This window comes from Apium graveolens, chromosome 2 (assembly GCF_009905375.1).
Source record: "Apium graveolens cultivar Ventura chromosome 2, ASM990537v1, whole genome shotgun sequence".
Lineage (NCBI taxonomy): Eukaryota > Viridiplantae > Streptophyta > Magnoliopsida > Apiales > Apiaceae > Apium > Apium graveolens.
Window position 1 is genome coordinate 32,219,738 of NC_133648.1, and position 20,543 is coordinate 32,240,280.

The window sequence follows — 20,543 nt, forward strand, 5'->3', positions numbered from 1 at the left end:
TTCAGGTCTAAGGACCATTACATCATTTTCACTGTGAGAATTACTTATGACACAACAGACATGTAGAATCTCATATTGGGACTGTCCAGCACCATGTACATATACATCTTCCTGTGTTTTTGACTTTAGTATCACTATACCTATGATCAATGAGATGTGATCATCAGTCAACAAACACACCAGTCTTAATGCATTATTATTGTCCCTTAATAATAATACTCGACTAGGGACCTTTAGGAATATTGATATTATTCTCATAATCTCATTTCTAAGTCACGTACTTAGAGATATAGAATTGCATATCATATTCCAAGGATATTTATTAATCTAATATTTATATCGCGGTAAATTAAGAATTAATAAATTATAAAGAGAATAATCGATAGAACATAAATATTAATAATCCTAATGTCTTAAACTAAAACATCATAGTGTCGTCTCTAGGGCACAAACACTAACAAGATGTTGTTACCCCTCAACTTGTACATTATTATAAACTTGACTCAAGATCATCAGGATTTGTCTCCTTTTCTGATTTAAGCTTTTTTCTATAATTACAACCTTTTCATGAGTGTCTCATTTTCCAACTTTTATCTACTGATGCCTTGGTTACCAGACAAGTTTCAGGACCATCAGTATTTGCATAAAGTTTGGCTTCATAAATATTTTCGTGTCTATAAGATTTGAAAACAATTTTCTTTGTGATCTTATGAACTACTTCACAGTGAGTATCATAGAACACAATATAGAAACCTCTATCACTAATTTGACTGATGCTCAACAGATTGTGCTTCAGTCCATATACCAGGGCTACGTTTGAGATGATGACATTTCTAATGATTATATTTTCATATCCCGGTGATTTTCCTACATTGCGATCACCATAGAAAACCATTGGGCCAACCTTCTCTTCATATTCTAACTACAGGAATTTAGTTCCAGTCATATGTGCAAAACAACCACTGTCCAAAATAAGCACATTCTTCTTGTTTCCTTATAATCAAAAATATAGAAATCGGTTAGAGTTTTTAATAACCCACACTTGTTGGGTCCTTTTGAACTTCTTATGTATTTTTGCAGTCGAAGACTTCTTATAAGGAATTTCTCCATCACGATTTGTCTTGACGGTTTTAACTCTATAAGATGTATGCATATTCAGTTTAGCAGTTCTATTTAAAACAACAATTTTATTGAATTTAGGTAAAGGATCATAATTGTTGTGATACATACTATGATGATCTTTACAAGTGTAAATAAAATGTCAACTGCTACCATAGTGAGAACAAGGGTTATGTGGTTTGTAAAATACTGATCTTCCACTAATAGCGGACTTAGAAATCTTAGTGACTTTCTTTTTAGGCTTCCTGCAATCAATAACATTATGATTAGTATTACCACAGTTAAAACAAGTTTTCCTAGGAGCATCATGAATGTACTTATAGTTGTTTGCCTTATTTGTTCCTTTTTTACCATTTCTACCTCTCTTAGTCCTAGATTTGTGGGTCCTAGTAGTTATTTCACAAATTTTCTTGTCTAACAGAGTTTTAGAAAGAAGTCCTATATTTTTGCTTTTCTTTTATTGTATTTTAGACTCTTCTCTCTTTTTATCAGAAACTCTAGGTTCAGCTTTCTTCTCATCGGGATTCTTAGAGGTAGAACCAACTTCACAAACAAACTTCACTCCATTTTCATCAGTTTTTACAAACTTAACAGGAGTAGTGTTATTAATATCCTTATTGATATTCCTATCAGTAAATTTATTATAACATAGACATTATTTCCAATTCTTATCACTGATGAAACTATGAACTTTTTTCCTAAAGTCATCCATGTTTTAAATACCTCTCTTTCTTTCTTAAGAACTTTCTCTAGTCCTGCATACTTTTATGGGGGTTTTTGCATCACCATTATTTGTGTCGATTATCTTTATTGTTCTTGTTCTTAATTTTCCTGCTTCAAGTACCTAAACATTAAATCATTTTAGACTTAGTTATTAATCCGCAAATTTTGGTAAAAACAAACAATTATATCATTATTTTTTAAACGTTACTTTTGATCAACTCTCAATGTGAAAATAATAGCCTGTTTTTTTAAAAAATAATACGGATAATAAAAAGTTATTTTTGAAATTTTTTATTTACATCAATATTATTATATTAACTATATTTTACCAAGCAATATTATTGTATGAATTTGAATATAATACTTGAAATACAGTTGATTTAGGGAAGATGTACAGGAGGTACGTGGTACGTGATGAAATACAATTGATAGAATTAATCATTAAAGTATAATGTAGAAGGTAAATGAGTAATCATTCAAAAAGTCATTTGCAGGAAAAAAGTTTCACTGAAAATTGAAATAAATGATCATATTGAAAAAATTATAGCCTATATGTAGTGGTTTGGTTCTGAGGATCAATATAGTAATTAAGTCATTTGGTTAAGAAAGTAACTTTTAATAATTAAACAAACGAAGAAGACTGGCATGTAAAATAACTGTGTATTGCACAGATTTTAAACTAGTATACGTAAAATATATAATGCCTTGTTTGGTAACTTGGAATTCATTTCAAATCCAGCATTTGACAAAATCTCTTGTTTGGCAATTTTATTAAAATTTGGATTTGGATTTGACCAAATCCAAGTAAATAAAACATAGGCCCAAGTTATGAGAATTTCAAATTACAACCCAATATATGTAATTTGAAATGATAATAAGTTCATTTTAGGTCGGGACCAAGTGTTCAAGCCTCTCCCTTCTCAGCCTATACACACGCAGATACGTACGCTTTTGCTCTGTTTCTCCCTGCTCGCAAAGGTGCAATTCTCTCTCTCTCTCTCTCTCTCCCTCTCTCTCTCTCGCCTCCCTCTCGTCTCTACCTCTTTCTTTCCATGAATATGTGTGTACATATATCTCGATATATCTCAATTCTATTTGTACTTCTTCATTTTTATTATTTCAATTTGATGTATAAAATCATTGGTTTGATTTTTTTGAATTAAAGATATGAACAATTGAATACCGATGTCTTCGATTTAATTTGGGGATATGGATAATATTTGTTTGATATGTAATATGTTTTTTGTTACCTTATATGTAGCTGTTATATGTATATGTACGCTTGTGTTGCAGAGGCTTAATTATTATTAACATTCTATTTCTAAAAATCAGTGTATTTAATTTGGGGGTCTAGATAATACGTGTTCAATATGTTATTTGTTTGTTGTTGCCTTATATGTAGTTGTTATATGTGTATGTATGTTTGTGTAACAGTGAATTAATTGTTATTAACATTCGGTGTATAAAAATCAGTGTAGTACAATGTCTGATGAAGTGAGTGCTCGAGAGTTTCGAAAATGTTTTAGGGATAGTGATGAAGATATGGAGTTGGTTACAATAGTTGCAAGTTATATTGTAGTAGTAGCAGCAGCATCATATGATCAAATCAATAGGGTGAAGGGGGTGACGTGGAATGAGTGTGAATGCTCTCAAGTTAGAGCTACATGGATGAACACTTTAAAAAACGAAATGAAGTGCTGAGATCAACTACGTCTTGAAATACATTATTTTGATAAATTGCATCATCTTTTACAATATAAAGGGGATAGTTACTACTAGGAATGTCACGGTGAAAGAAGTCGTGGCGCAATATCTTAATGTTCTTGCACATGATTTGAAAAATAAAACAATACAAGCTCTCTTTGCACGTTCAGGAGAAACTGTGAGCCGTCAATTTCATGTAGGACTCGAATCTGTTTTAAATCTTGGAGAGCATTATATCAAAAGAGTGGATCATACTACTAATTATGCACATGACAATAAATGGAAGTGGTTTGAGGTATATTTATATATCATTTATGTTTAGAATTCTTATGGGTATCGTTACTGATATATAGGATATGTGTAGGGTGTTGTTGGAGCTCTTGATGGGATACACATCAAAATGATAGTCCCTATCGATGATCGAGCAAGATATCAAGATAGGAAGGGGGATACCAGCACCAATGTTCTGGCCACATGTGATCCAAATCTTCGTTTCACATATGTGTTGCCTGGTTGGGATGGATCTACATCAGATCCTCGGATTTACCATGATGCTCTTCGAAGGCCTAATGGTTTAAGAGTTACTAGAAGTAAGAGTTATCATATTATAATGTTAGTAGTTAATTTTGGAAACTTGAAAGTATAAATCTAATTATTATATAATGTGCACAGATAAGTACTTTTTTGTGGATTTGGGATATACTAATTGTGAAGGTTTTTTAAAAAACATCTTACAAGAAAACTAGATACCTTCTAAATTTATGTTGAGGAAACACTCCAACAAATTATATGGAGCTTTTTAACTTGAGACACTCATCCGCTAGAAATATGATTGAAAGGGAATTTTGGTTGTTAAAGAAACGTTGGAGTATACTTAGAGATGCAAGCTTCTTTCAAAGAAATTCAAATTTGTATCATTAATGCTTGTTTCATTCATCATAACTTCTTAAGGGAAGAAAATTTGGAAGAAATAATATATTTTCAAGAGGTAGAACAAGAGCTAGAAGGTATGGAAGAAGTTGATGTGGAAGATGAAAAGAATGATTTTATTTCAACCGCTCGATCTACGAACGAGTGGAACGAATTTAGAGGTCAACTTGCCAAAATAATGTTTCAATATTATGTTACGCAGAGGACGGGAGCTACATGAAAATGAATATTTATTTTTTGAAGTGTTTAAAACTATATGTACTGGTTGATATAAGAATTGGTTGGCTTTACCTTTTGAAGTATTTCTGTTGTAATTGCGTGTAAGATGAATTTAAATATTGCAGAAGGTTTCAAGTCTTAGCTTTGGATTATGTCTTCTGATTTGTTATTTAAATATTTCCGTTGTACTTTTACGATGTTAGGGTTGTTGATTTTTAAGTACTTATGGTTGTTTACAATGTTATTTCAGAAGATTTGTCATAGTTTTTATTCCTCTATATTATGGATGCATTGTTTGTTTCTAATTCAGCGAGAGTTGTTCCTTTACATTCATCTATTTGTAATTTTGTACTACTGTTCCTTTAAATCTAATATAGATGATTTTCTGGTCACTGTCACTTACAGTTGACTTGTTTCTTCATTTTTAGGTGATTGATAAGGTTCAGGAATAGAAAAGTCATGTTGTTATGTTTTATTATTCAACCTTATCTAATATAAATGATTTTCTTCTGCATTTACCGTTACAAGTGTCTAACATTTTTTGCTACAGACATTTACACTGAACTAATTATTATCTTAATTTTCATGCTTAATTGTGTTTCGATTACATCCTATTAAAAAGTCAAAATGACTAATTGTTTTTAGCCATTGTGTTAATACTGAACGTATTAACAGTCAAACACCTAGTTACCGAACTGTTTTATGTTCTCAGGATCAAAGCTTAATCATGTGTAATGATATTTTACAAACTAATTCGCAAATATTTACATTTTTTCTGATCTCAGTGTCACAATCTAGCTAGTCTGTTTTTCCCCTAAAATATAGCAAGTCCATTTGAGGTTGTTTCGAGTTTGAAATATTTTTTAAAGAGACTTTCTTCTTGGCTCCTTTTAGTTTGAAACTAAATCCTAACATTTTTTAATTTTAATCCTAACATTTTTGGCCACATACCATAGGACCCCCTAACCCTGTTACCTTAATTTTCTCACAGAACACAAATCTTCTATTTACCTTAATTTTTGATCTTCTACTTTTAAACTTTTGAAACTGCATAATTTGATGGGCTTTTAAATGACTTATATCTGCCTTACTCTAAAACTTTTGATTTACTGATTTATTCATGTTTTTTACTTTATCAATTGCAAGACAAGAAAAAGAATATGCGGTTTCACCACCTGCTCTTGCTCGGAGGAGTTATAATTCTTGAAATTCGAAAATATACAACATACTTACTTCCACACTATATCAGCAAATACATGAAGGAAATAAAGGTGGCGGGGATTTCAAACCGCAAACCTACCAAGCGGTGGCTGACAAGTTTCGAGTCGAACTGAACATAATTTTGTCAGCTGCTCATGTCAAGAACCTGATCAAAGTGCGGAAAAAGCACTATGCGATAACTGAAATCCGAAATTACACTAAATTTAGGTGGGATGAAGAACGAAAAATGTTGGTCATACTCGTCGAACAACTTGAAGATTGGAAGAACTAATGTAGGGTAATAAATCTGGCCAATTATCAGTATAGTTTTTGATCATTTATTTATTTATTGTTCTCAGCAAGTATCTCATATTTATTGCATCTTGCTCAAGTATTTACCCTTTTAGTTTGTTGTTCAATAACTAGTTAGTTTAGTATCAAGTTGATAATCTCAACCAATCATGAAGTTTGGTTTACCTAAACCCCCAGATTCTCTAAAGATGGATGAAACTACAAAAGGAACAACCATACAGATGAATTTCGTAAATAAAAAATCAACAAAAACAAAGGGTTAGTTAATATATTTGATTAGTAACTTGCTTTAACACTTGTAATTCTATAATTAAGTGCATATCGTAGCTGGTGAAATAAAAATCTGGTAAACTGGAATTGTTTTTACTTCATCAAAATCTTTTTATTTTTGCAGAATTCTATTTGCTGAATTTTTGCAGAAATGGTTAAGCTTTACTGAATTTGTATTTATGCAACAAGAAAAATGTAGATTTATCAAAATATGGACTACAGATTTGCTTTTGGCCTAATTTCTATATGCTGAATTTATGCAAAAATTCTTTATCTGTTCTGAATTTGTATTTCTGCAACAAAAAAGCTGCAGAACTTGTAATATCCAGACTGCAGAATTTGGATTTGTTGAATTTTTATATGCTGTTCTGCAGGAATTATACAATGCTTTAGATGATTGTTTAACACTAGTAGTTGTGATTTTGATAGTTGGAATTTAATGGTTTACTTTGTACAAGACAATCCTAGTGCTTCTGCATATCAGAATAAGTGTATTGATAATTGGGATGATATTTGCACACTTTTGGAGAATGAAGTTAGAAGTGGCTCGGAGACTGTTTCTGGAGAGTCGAACAAAAGGATAAAGAGAGATCGCCTTGCAGTTGCTGTAACTAAATTTGCTGAGTCATTCATAGAGTATGTGAGTAAAGCACATGGTCCTCCAAGGCCCCCTAGCAAAGAAATATACGATGTTATATCTATTATTCCTTATATTTCTCGGATGCAAATTTTGAAAGGTGTGAAAAGGGTTATGAATATTTTACGTGAAATGTTCGAGATGCTCAAAAGTTTAGCGGAGGATGATAAATTAGATTGGATGTTGTTGCATATTGACCGATTAGAACTCCTTTATCAATATATGTGTTACTTTGAGATATATTAAATATTTATGTTATTGTGTATTTCAAAATAATTTTTAATTTCAAGTGGATTGATATAATTTAAACATAATTTATTTGATATTAAATGATGCATCAAAAGTATATTATTATGTTTCTTATTATTGTATATGAAACCAGCTTTTAAAATTTTATAAATTTCCAAAAATAATACTAGAATTTGAAATCCAGAAGTTCAAAATCTCATATTTCCAAACGGTGAATTTACATTTCAAATCCAGGATTTGAAATGAAATATGAGTCTTCAAAGGGAGATTGACACTTTTTCTTTTACGGGCAACTAATATTTACTGTCTAAGTTTGATCGACAATTAATTTCTCTAAAATTTATTTCACTTAAAGTAATAATACACTAATAAAGTTTATTTGTTTTTGGTGTCTATCGAGGATGCTAATGCTAATGCTAGAGATTATTAATTAATTAATAATTTTCTTTCATCTTTTTCTTTTATACTCAAAAAGAAAAATACAGATTTATAAGAACAAAGGACCAAAATGTCACTATTTGAATGATTAATGCCCAGAATGTCACTTCCTGATAAAAAGGCCCAAAATGTCATCTCATAACGGAACATAAACTTCCGTTTTTAAAAAATAATAAAATGGAACATCATTCTCCATTTTTGTTCTTTTATATTAAAAAAACATTACGGTACATAAACTCTAATTTTTAAAAAACATAAAAATGGAACATCGTTCCCCGTTTTGCTTCTTTTATATTAAAAAAAACTACCTGTTAAACATTAAATACATACATTACACGAACAAAACACAGAGCTGTAAATTGTCCAGAGAATTTTCTGTGAATTGTGAAGTCGTTGATTGGAGAGGGAGAAGTGCGATTTACACTGACAAGAAGAGCTTCGAAATTAAGTTACTTTGCTGCATCAATCATGAACATTGAGGTAATTATATGGATTGCGTCCATGTTGTTTAATGAAATTACCCAATGACATGACCTTCTCAGCTAATTTTAGTCCTCGATTCAGGCCTTTAACTAATAATAAGCTAGTGGTAGCAATATTCTGATGTCTCCCATTGTTGTAGTCGCGTGTCCAATGAGTTCAAATTTCTTACTTTTTTATGTACTATGGTTAACCTTAAGTTTTAAATTTAGATTTGTAAATATTAAGGTGATTATTGATATCTGTCTAACCAATTTTCTTGGTAGATTTATGGTTAATTACGTAAGAAAATGTTGTTAAGTTTATGTATCTTGAAATATAACTGTATATCTGATAACTCTGTTTCAATAACCAAATTTGTGTATGCATGTACAATAACCAAATTTATGTATGTTCATCAGTCAGTTTGTATGTGTGTGTGTGTTAAGGGCAAGTTGAGCATGCAAATGTGAATGTGTAAATGAAAAACCCAGCTACGTTAGGTGTACCCAGATGTTTGTATTATTAAAATATGAGGATAACTTTATAGAACTAACTTCCTTTCCTAAATTTATTTAGGCACGAGGCATTGACTCATATAATAATCTTCAAGTCATCAAGTAGTAAATTTGAACTGTTTTGATTATCTAGTTTTGTATTTCCACTTGCAGATAGTTTACGTAAATAAGTATCAACTTGGTAAATCCCAGTTGGAGTTGATGTTCCTTTCTTCTTCTTTTTTTGACTTTGTTATCTCTTTTGATCTGGTCTTGGTAAAATTTATTCCAGATGATGCATTTAGATACAGATGCATTTTAGAAGATACTTGAGTATTGATTTATGGAAAGAAATTTTGGTGCTTTGTTTAATATTAAAAAATTAAATACCGCGATATGGTATGTTGTTACGTACCCTAGCCACCACCTATTAAGTACTGTATTTTGAAGGAGAGTGTATACCTATAGTCTAATTTCTACTGAGAATACTGATTCTATAATTTTGTTCCACTGTAAGTAGAGGTTTTAACAGGGTCCATTGTCTGACAAGGTCCGCACCATGCAGCCGTGAAATGAATAACCATATTCAAATCTAAAATAAACATTAAACAGTTAATTAAAAATAGCCAGTGCATAAGAAAAATCGATATACTAAATATATAGGGAGCTTTGTTTCCAGGAAGACATGTTTGAGTTAACTTACCAGTTTAGTTATTTCTCTAGAAACCTAAAAATGGCTTCTCCATTTAGCAGAGGAATGGAATAATAAAACACGACCAGGCTTTTTCGGCATGATCTAATGATTCTTAGTGCGAAGTAACAGTTCTGAATCATCTAACTTCACTCTAATTCATATGTATGTACCTTTACTAGACCTGTTTTTGTTTATGAACTTATTGATGTCGCTCTAAGGTATTTATTTGATGTTCTAATATATATGTTGTACCTTTACATATAGATTTTGGGATTATCTTGTACATCTTTATATAGATTTTGAACAAAACCAAGTTTCATTAGATTTGGCCATGCACTTAATTCATCAGTTCTAATTTCTAGAACTAGTACTAACATCTCAGTTCTTAATATCTATATGTTAATTGACAGGTTTTGATCGTACTTGTTTATTATTTATTTTTTAACTCGTACTTCTATATGTTTGCAGGATGTGCATCAGGGTCCTGTTAACCCTAGCCTTCTTCATCTTCAGCACACACATAGATCTTTAGATATTTGGAGGTTAGGTGGTGGTGATATGTTGAAGTGTCGCCGAAAAAACCCTAATAATGAAGATGATCTTCCACCGCTAGATATTCGTATGGTTCCTTTACTTCAGTCTACTGGTTTCTATGGCGTTGCTCGAGTGGCATCTTTACAGTTAGATTGGAGTCTCATATCAGCTCTTGTTGAGAGATGGCGGCCAGAGACTCATACTTTTCACTTGCCTATGGGAGAGTTTACTATTACTCTACAGGATGTAGGTGTTCTTTTAGGGCTTCCTGTTGATGGTGATGCTATTATTTCTGATGTCACCCCTGGCCCTAATATGAGTTGGCGTTCTTATGTTGTCGAGCTTTTTGGTAGAGATCCTGATCCGAAGAGAGGCATGAATGGATCCAGAGTTCGGTTGTCCTTTATTACTTCATGTGCTCCAGCATGTTTACCGCAGGATGCATCAGCAGATGATATTCGCTTTCAGGTCTTGTGTTATCTTGTTCATCTATTTGGTGGTGTACTCTTCACTGATCATTCGGGAGGTCTCTTCCATCCCATGTTTCTACATTTCATTCGTGATCTAGACAGATGCGGAGATTATGCTTGGGGTGCTGCAGTTCTTGCATATTTGTATAGGGAGTTATGCAAGACAAGCAAGAAGGACGTTGATGAGGTAGCTGGTTGTCTGCTATTGTTGCAGTTATGGGCATGGGAGAGATTGCCCACTCTTGCTTCCATTCACACCTCTTCTATCTTGTTTGATGCTCGTTTCTGGGAGGGTCAGGTTGCAGCTCCACGTGGACTGAGGTACTTAGCATTTATTAATTTATTTTTGTTTTAGAATCGTTTAAAAGGACTTTATATGTAACAGAATGGTTAGGGTTTAGGGTTATACTTTATTTTCATGTTAGATTAGAATTTTACACTTTTTAATGTTTTAGGGTTCATTAATCCCCAAATTGGGTTTTAGAAGCGCTTAAATGAACTTGATATGATATGGAACGATTTAGCGTTTAAATGTAGTTGATATGATATTTAACTGGTTAGGGTTTATGGTTCGTGGTTTAGGGCCTTTAGGCCCTAAACCATGGACCATAAACCTTAGGAACCAGAATTTATTTTCATGTTAGATTATAATTTTACACTTTTTAATGTTTTAGGGTTCATTAATCCCCAAATTGGGTTTTAGAAGTGCTTAAATGAACTTGATATGATATGGAACGATTTAGCGTTTAAATCTAGTTGATATGATATTTATATAGTTAGGGTTTATAAAGGCCCTAAACCATGGAGCATAAACCCTAATTGTTGCTAACCAGAATTTATTTTCATGTTAGATTAGAATTTAACACTTTTTAATGTTTTAGGGTTCCTTAATCCCCAAATTGGGATTTAGAAGCACTTAAATGAACTTGATATGATATGGAATGATTTAGCATTTAAATGTAGTTGATATGATATTTAACTGGTTAGGGTTTATGGTTCATGGTTTAGGGCGTTTAGGCCCTAAACCATGGAGCATAAATCTTAATTGTTGCTAGGGTTTAGGGCCGTTAGGCCCAAAACCCTAGGAACCAGAATTTATTTTTATGTTAGATTAGAATTTAACACTTTTTAATGTTTTAGGGTTCATTAATCCCCAAATTGGGTTTTAGAAGCGCTTAAATGAACTTGATATGATATGGAATGATTTACCGTTTAAATGTAGTTGATATGATATTTAACTGGTTAGGGTTTATGGTTCGTGGTTTAGGGCCTTTAGGCCCTAAACCATGGAGCATAAACCCTAATTGTTGCTAGCCCTAAACCCTAGGAACCAGAATTTATTTCCATGTTAGATTAGAATTTAACACTTTTTAATGTTTTAGGGTTCATTAATCCCCAAATTGGGTTTTAGAAGCGCTTAAATGAACTTGATATGATACAGACTTTTAATTTAAATATGAAACTAACTGTTTATAGTAATGTCATTATAGGTGGCTTCATGGTCATTCCTAGACTAGCACGGGTGGTCGTACCCTTTCAACTATTCGGACGCTATTGGATGGGCTTGGACCATCTCAGTTTATATGGCAACCATAGGGGTGGCAATCTCGGATAATGGGTCGGGTTCGTGTCGGGTTGATCGTACTCGATTCAATTTTTAGGTCTACCCGAACCGTGATAAGTGCCATTTTATACCACTTAGAACATCTTAAAAAGGCTTAAATTGGTGCCTTGAAATCAAGTATTTTGTGTATTTAATGTGTTTTTCTAGTGTTTATGCATTTCAGGGTATTAGTTGCATTTCGGAGGAGTAATCATCAAGAATAAGCCTTGGCATGTGTTCACCATTGCGAGAGGAAAGAAAGGGGCAGATTACGGCGAAGAAACGGAGCAAACTCAGGAATTTTCCAGTAGGGTCCTGAGCGCCCGCTCAGCAATGCTGAGCGGCCGCGCAGAAAGCTGAGCGCCCGCTCAGCTATGCTGAGCGGCCGCGCAGGGTCGGGAAAAAAGATAATTTATTTTAGGACTTCTACTTCTGTTTGGCTTCCAACTTCTATGTAATCTGAGTTTTATGGGACTAGTATATAAGTAGATTTGGAGACGTTTTCACGAGGGAGGATCGTGGTATAAGCAAGGAGCGAAGGAGATAAGGATGAAGACCGTTTTAGCACACAGCAACGAAGAGAAAGCATATTTTCTTGTGATTCTTGTTTCGTTGTAACGTTGGATGCTAGTTTTCTTACTTGGAACCTATTTACTCTTGTGACGTACTCTGATTTAATATAATTAGTTTAGTTCTTATTTTCTTGTGTTTGTTTATCATGATTTCATATGAACCCATGATGATGATAAGTGCTATTATGGGCTAATCGTGATCATGGGGTTGCAACGGATTTACTATGGAATTCTTTAGTTAATTGTTTAATACTTTAGTGTGTGATGATTGTATGATATCTAGTATTGGTTGTGCGTATTCGTCTTATGTGCGTCGCGAACATATAAGATAGGGTGTTAATCTCTTGTGAAGCGACGGTGGATCTTGAGATTTAGAACTTGCCATGCTAGCATAGGTTCATGTATGATGTGCATGATTAGTGGGTAACTCTAACAGTTTTATTCGCCCTGTGTAATCAAAAGGAATAACTTGTGCTTAAATCGTTGTGTTGTCAATTTCTGTAGACATATAGGAACTCAACATAATTGATGACTATTCATCTTCTATCTTAATTGTGGATGTTTGGTAGAATGGTATTAGTACAATGAAAGTTGGCTTTTATCAGTTTCGTGTTATTCGATTAATATCATCACTGCCACATGCTAAAGGTAATAAAAATAACTATTGCAGGAAGTAGTAATGAAGTTGTGATCTCATAAGTGTTTTAATATTGTTAATTTGAAGTGTTAATTAAGTGATAAATTAAGTAATTAATTGTAGTTAATATTTAGTCAACAATTCTAAGTGTTAGTGTCTTAACATTGAGAAGTAATCATACATTGGTGCGTGAGTTTAATTAGACAATAATTAATCTGAGTCTCTGTGGGAACGAACTAGAAAGTATTATATATTACTTGCGAACGCGTATACTTGCGTGAATATTAGCGCGTGTTTTCGCCCTAACAAACCCGATACGACCCGAAACGAGTTGAAATACTTTAACCCGAACCCGACCTGCTGACTGTGTAGTTTACCCGAACCCGACCCGATCTGACACGAATGATATTCAACTTAACCCGATCCAGAGCGAGAAAGAGCAAATCAATCTCAATCTCAAAATAACAAATAAAAATTAGGAAGAGAAATCCGGTAATTCAACCCCACAATTATGCAGATAAAAGGGGACTGCAGTCAAAACTTATACACACGCATATTGTAATATCCCGTAATTTTAGAATTAGATTAATAATAGAATAATAAAATAAAAAGAGTATTAAAATTAGAAAATGACTAGGATTTAAAATTTAATTAGACTAATGGGTCTAAAATTTGGATCAGATTCTAATATAGATAACTTGTAGGTTAAGACATAGGGTTTTGTATCATCATAAATACACCCCTTTCGTTTTCCTCGTTTTTAATATCAAAATTCGAAGGGGCTTTTCTTCATAAATCAGCAGTCTTGTAAAATTCGTAGTAAATTCATCGTGAGTCGGAATTCAGTGATTCTGGACTTTTCGGACAGATCTTTTCATTCTCTACAACTTTCTTGCTTTGTGTTTTCCAAGAAAACGTCGTTTAAAGGGTCAAAAAGGCACAATAAAGATCTGATCAGAATTAGAGTCATGAAGAAGATCGAGAATTTAGATGTTTCATTTTTGATGGGTTGCTAAGGATTGATTGTGTATTCTAATGTGAATTATCTGTTTGCGTGATGGAGGCAAGTAACTTTCGTTGCTTTGTATTATTTGTTGCTTACGTGTTCTGTAAGTGATTATTCGTTGTTCCGTATATTTTAAAACTTGAATTATTTATTTGATTACGCAAGTGAATCTTTATTGCTCCGTAATATTGTGTAATGTATCTTATATTTTTTGATTCATGTGCTCAAATATTTGTTTTGATTGTCGTATGTATGGAATTAATATGTGATTGATAAGAAACGAATTCAAATAAATCCTCAGTCTTAATCACGTATAAGAATTAGAATCGGATCACTGGACAGTGTGATACTTAGAACTTAGAACTAGTTTGCGCACGTTCTGAAACACATCGATACCTTGTCAAGCTTTGGTTGCACTTGACGAGGGACGTGAACTAGCCCCCCCATCGAATAAGAATTAGAACCCGGTCACTTGGAAAGTGTGGTATAAAGTATAAGATGTCGGTCACTGGAAAAGTGTGGCATAAGGTGTGATTTAGGACCGTGGGACTAAAGATAAGAATTTGTTAATTATATTTTGTATTAGTTTTGATTTAGATTTAATGGTCCAGAAGTGCGGGTTGTTACAGTTGGTATCAAGAGCAGGCTGTTCTTCGGAGTGTGTTAGTTATGAGACTAGTACATTCCCTAGGAATCGATCTTTTGGACCATAGTTTAAGTTTGTCCTATAGGAGATTAGCGAGAGTAGACGTATAGGTTTGTTGTGAATTTGGGGACCAAATTCTTTTTAAGGAGGGTAGTATGTAATATCCCGTAATTTTAGAATTAGATTAATAATAGAATAAAAAGAGTATTAAAATTAGAAAAGGACTAGGATTTAAAATTTAATTAGACTAATGGGCCTAAAATTTGGATCAGATTCTAATATGGATAACTTATAGGTTAAGACATAGGATTTTGTATCGTTATAAATACACCCCTTTCATTTTCCTCGTTTTTAATATCAAAATTCGTAGGGGCTTTTCTTCATAAATCAGCAGTCTTGTAAAATTTGTAGTAAATTCATCGTGAGTCAGAATTCAGTGATTCTGGACTTTTCGGAAAGATCTTTTCATTCTCTACAACTTTCTTGCTTTATGTTTTCCAAGAAAACGTCGTTTAAAGGGTCAAAAAGGCTCAATAAGGATCTGATCAGAATTGGAGTCATGGAGAAGATCGAGATTTTAGATGTTTCGTTTTTGATGGGTTGCTAAGGATTTATTGTGTATTCTAATATGAATTATCTGTTTGCATGATGGAGGTAAGTAACTTTCGTTGCTTTATATTATTTGTTGCTTACGTGTTCTCTAAGTGATTATTTGTTGTTCCGTATATTTTGAAACTTGAATTATTTGTTTGATTACGCAAGTGAATCTTTATTGCTTCATATTATTGTGTAATGTATCTTATATTGTTTGATTCATGTGCTCAAATATTTGTTTTGATTGTCGTATGTATGGAATTAATATGTGATTGATAAGAAACGAATTCAAATAAATCCTCAGTCTTAATCACGTATAAGAATTAGAATCCGATCACTGGACAGTGTGATACTTAGAACTTAGAACTAGTTTGCGCACGTTCCGGAACACATCGATACCTTGTCAAGCTTTGGTTGCACTTGACGAGGGACGTGAACTAGCCCCCCCATCGAATAAGAATTAGAACCCGGTCACTTGGGAAGTGTGGCATAAAGTATAAGATGTCGGTCACTGGCAAAGTGTGGCATAAGGTGTGATTTATGACCGTGGGACTAAAGATAAGAATTTGTTAATTGTATTTTGCATTAGTTTTGATTTAGATTTAATGGTCCGGAAGTGCGGGCTGTTACACATATACATATATTCACACTGTATATACAAACCAGATCTTGATTCATTATTAGTTTAATAAAAAATCATAACTTTGGCATGTTTGTATATCGATAGATTAACTCAAAAAGACTTAACTGAGAGAGAGAAGATATGATATTAGAAAGTGAAAAAAGAAGAAGAAGATAAGTCGTGAAGATTGAATGTGAAATTGAGACGGGGTTTGGTTTTGATACATACTGGATGACATTCAAGTGTTATTGGGCTTGTTGGGGCTTGTTGGCCCAATACAAATAACCGAAATATATAACAGGCTGATCGAATGATGTATAATAATTAAATATGTATATACATTTGGGTTACTTTCGGGTATTTCGGGTTGACCCGAAATTGACCCGATTTTTTTGGGTTAGGTTTATATCAACCCGAACCTGACCCGAAACTAAAAAAACCCAACCCTAATTCGTATTTTTCCGTGTCGATTTCGTGTCAGGTTTCGGGTCGTGTCCATTTTTGCCACCCCTAGGCAACCATACTCTTTTGATGTCATTTCTGAGCTTCCTGCATATTGTTTCACTAGTGAGCGTATTTGGCGCTACTGCGGGCCTTTGATTTGTATTTTCATAGTCGAGCTTCACTGCCCTGATAGAGTTGCTAGACAGTTTGGGCTCTTGCAGACTATCCCAGTTGATGTTGTTTACTCGGAGGCAGAGCATAGTACAAACTTGAGGGGCAATGACAAAATCAGATGGATTCAGAAACATGCAGCTAGCACATCTATCTGGGCGCATCGTTTAGATCATTTGTTTGTTGGAAATGCAATTGTTGCCAAGAGTTCAGTGCCTGAGTACCATCCTTGGTATTTGGAGAGGACTGTTAGATTCATTTCACGTGTTGGTGCATTTAATCATCGTATTGTAAGTTTTCTTCTTGTACATTTAATTTATTGAATAAGTTATTTTGCTTTTTGTAGTTACATTACAAATGCTTTAGTAGTTTCTTTATTTCATACAAGAATCTTGTAACATCTGTGTCTTTTCTTTGTTTGTTTATTCAGGATCTTATGTTCACCCAGATATCTGAGCGGACACAGGATGTTCTTCCTGATGTTTCTCGTTATGCTGACCAGTGTTGTGATTTTGTCAGAGCCTATACATTACATGGTTTTGATGAGATGCCTGTGGAGGTTCGTAGAGCTAGGAAGTTGGAGGAGAGGCTGCAACCGACCCGTCGAGGTAGACGCGGTGGTGGACGAGCTGCTGGTGGTAAGCGAGCTAGGGTTTTGGTTGACGAAGATCCTGTTGCTGCAGAGCTTGGAGCTGATGGTATTCCATTACATTCTGATTCTCATGATGTGCCCGAGTCATCTACTCATGATCGTACTGATCCTATGGCTACGGATCTTGGCCATGATCGGGATCCTCCTGTATGTGATTATGTTGCTCATACTGTTTCTGTTCATGTGCCGGGATCATCTACTCGCGTCCAGCATGATTCTCAGATTCTGGATAGGTATGAATATGTTCATCCTTTTGATCTTGGCTTGACTCCTACTCCCGAGCATCCTCGTACCGAGGACCCTTCCACAGAGCAGCTTCGTACCGAGGACCCTTCCACTGAGTAGCCTCCTCCTCTGCATCGTTCTCACAGGTCTACTGAGCATGTATCTATGGATTTCTCCGTTCCATCATTCAGTCTCCATGTTACACCTACACCTCCTACTGATCCTGATGCCGATACGGATTTCACTTCTTCACAGAGTACCCAGGACCAGAGTTCCCAGGACCGTCCCGGGAAGTATGGTCATTTCTATACTTCTCAGGGTAAACGGCGTTCAAAGAGAACTGCTAATCCTCCAAACTGTGGAACAGATGGGTAGAAGTGCGCGAAGAAATAGTTCCTTGTGCTTATTTTCACTATTTGTAGGACTTTACTTTTGAAATTTTATAAAAACAAAGACTTGGAGATACTGTGTTGTTTATTTGGCTCAAATTTTATATTGATTTTAGTTTCTTTTGTATTTCGTTTGTATTAAATTTTGTTGATTGTGTTATATTACTATATTTCGTAATGTAGTTGTATTGTAGTTATATTGTTGTGTTGTAGTTTGTTTTATGATGTATTTGGTTAAGAAGTTAAGATATTTTATTAAGCAATTTCATTTTAACAAAACTGGGCTTTCACATTTTTTTTAAACAGAAGAGTGTAAAAGAAAAGAAAGAAAACGGCAAATAAAACCACGTTTTGGTACCTTTTTAAAAAAGAAAACGGAAGTTCGTGTTCCGTTTTATATATTTTACATTATTTACATATAAAATGGATGTTCGTGTTCCGTTTTGATTGTTTAAAAAAAATATGTATATAGCTTAACGGTAGTTCGTGTTCCATTTTTGTTGCTTTTAAAAATGACATATAACGGTTCATCGTGTTCCGTTTTACTTGTTTAACAAATAACGCGGGACGAAGTTCCGTTTTGTTTTATTATTGCAAATGTAACAGACGCACACAACTGTCTGCTGTGTCTCTCACTTTGCAAACACAAGTGTCTTCTGCTTCTTACTTTGCAAACCTAAAATTCGAATATCAAGATAAAATTATATATATATATATTTAATAAAATTCTTACAGATTTATTAATGGCTTCGGGTTCGGGATCTGGAGCACAATCAGTGACGGTGATTTCGTGGATTTATACCGATGGTAATATACGACAAACTCAATTAGAGGGTTACGTATATGATAAATCGGTTTTTAAGCAAGTAAGGCTCGATTCTAGTATGAATTTTAATAATTTGCGCAACGTATTGTTTTTGAAATTGAAAATTGATAGGAGTTTGTATGATTTTAAGTTGTGTTATCGATGGAAAAATTTCAATGATATGAAATTTGGTATTATTCCGGTTGATGATGATGATGTTGAGATGATGTTTGGAATTATTGTTTCGAACGGACCTCCTTTCTTTGTTGAAATTTATTTACAAAAAAATTCAACTTGTCCATTAATTGAAACAAGTACGAGAGTTGTGGAAACTAGTTCGAGAGTTTCCGAGAGGAGTGGTAGTAGGGGTTTTGATTGTCAAACTACTAGTAATATGTATGTTGGTGGTGATACGGTTAGTAGTAGAAGTTTGGATGCTTATGATGTTGTTGATTCGGCTTTGATTACACGGGAGGAGATATTGGAGCCAATGGAGTTGAGGGAGGGGATGATATTCGACTCAAAAAAAGTGTTGATGCATACGGTTAGAGACTTTCATATCCGGAATCATCAAGAGATTAAGGTGGTTAGATCAAGTGATGTGTATTGGATTGTTGTTTGTAAGAATAAGGATAGTGGTTGTGAATAGAGTTTAAAAGCTAGGTTGCGGAAATCACTTGGAAAATTTCAAATCATGGAAACTTCGGGACCACACACATGTTTGCGCACCACCGTTACTCAAGACCATCCTAATTTGACATCTTATGATATTCTTGAACTAGTTAAGGATCAAATCGTTGTGGATCCCATGGTTAAGGAAAAAGTTTTGATGGCCACGGTGAAAAGCATTTTTGGTTACCAACCGGGAAGAAAGAAGATTGGAGATGTGAAAAAGCTAGCAATGGATGAAGAACATGGTTCTTGGGAATGTTCATATGAGGATCTCCCCTTTTTGATGGAAGCGTTCCAATGTTTTAATGTGGGAACCAAGGTTGATTGTTTTTTTAAGGAGGATGAGATGGAAGATCGGGGGAGCTTAGAGGTATTCTATCTCTTTATACTAGTATCGCATAGATTTTTAAATGATTTTCCATATTTATGTAATGTTTTTGTAGTTAACAGATATATTATGTCTTATTTGGAACAGGAAGTGACATTAAAGAGACTCTTCTGGGCTTTCAAACCATGCATTGATGGATTTGAGCATTGTATGCCTGTCATACATATAGATGAGACTCACCTATACGGTCCATATTCGGGTGTACTATTGAGTGTCGTGGCAGTGGATGGGTTTAGTCATATTCTTCCACTTGCATTTGCTATTGTCGAATCCGAGAATGTTTCTAGTTGGGGGTGGTTCATGGATAGATTGAGGAGGTTTGTGGCAGGTAGAAGACATGAGATTTGTGTTATTTCTGATAGACATGCTGGTATTATTGCTGCTATGCAACAGATAGGATGGTGCGAGCCCCTTGACCATCATAGGTTTTGCATTAGACACTTGGCTGCAAATTTTTGTACTGCACATAGGAGAAAGGGTTTGAAAAATAGGTTAGTTGAGTTGGCTTCTCAGGTTCAAGAGAAGAAGTTTGAATTTTTATGGGAACAATTGTTGATTATGGAGCCTAGGACGGCAGAATGATTTGAGGATAAACCATTAAGTAAATGGTCTTTAGCATATGATGGAGGGAAACGTTATGGCATGATGACCACTAACCATGC

At 34.0% G+C, this 20,543-nt stretch overlaps 2 protein-coding genes across 2 annotated transcripts; both read left to right on the forward strand.

Moving 5' to 3' along the window:
- Window positions 1-3,574: 3,574 nt before the first annotated feature.
- On the forward strand, window positions 3,575-6,248 carry LOC141705890 (uncharacterized). The gene is made up of 3 exons (XM_074508758.1): window positions 3,575-3,841; window positions 3,911-4,136; window positions 5,842-6,248. Exons 2-3 carry the CDS (start codon window positions 3,947-3,949, stop codon window positions 6,027-6,029), a joined length of 378 nt encoding a protein of 125 aa, XP_074364859.1. The 5' UTR covers window positions 3,575-3,841; window positions 3,911-3,946; the 3' UTR covers window positions 6,030-6,248.
- A 13,267-nt stretch (window positions 6,249-19,515) lies between these two features.
- LOC141687585 (uncharacterized) lies at window positions 19,516-20,463 on the forward strand. The gene is made up of 2 exons (XM_074492851.1): window positions 19,516-19,863; window positions 19,969-20,463. Exons 1-2 carry the CDS (start codon window positions 19,516-19,518, stop codon window positions 20,461-20,463), a joined length of 843 nt encoding a protein of 280 aa, XP_074348952.1.
- Window positions 20,464-20,543: the final 80 nt, after the last annotated feature.

Bases quoted from the DNA above. Each gene is read 5' to 3' on its own strand.
- LOC141687585 (XM_074492851.1), top strand. From the start codon at position 19,516: ATGGAAACTTCGGGACCACACACATGTTTGCGCACCACCGTTACTCAA. The intron at 19,864-19,968 runs GTATTCTATCTC...TATTTGGAACAG, and splicing joins AAGATCGGGGGAGCTTAGAG to GAAGTGACATTAAAGAGACT.
- LOC141705890 (XM_074508758.1), top strand. From the start codon at position 3,947: ATGATAGTCCCTATCGATGATCGAGCAAGATATCAAGATAGGAAGGGG. The intron at 4,137-5,841 runs GTAAGAGTTATC...ATCAATTGCAAG, and splicing joins TGGTTTAAGAGTTACTAGAA to ACAAGAAAAAGAATATGCGG.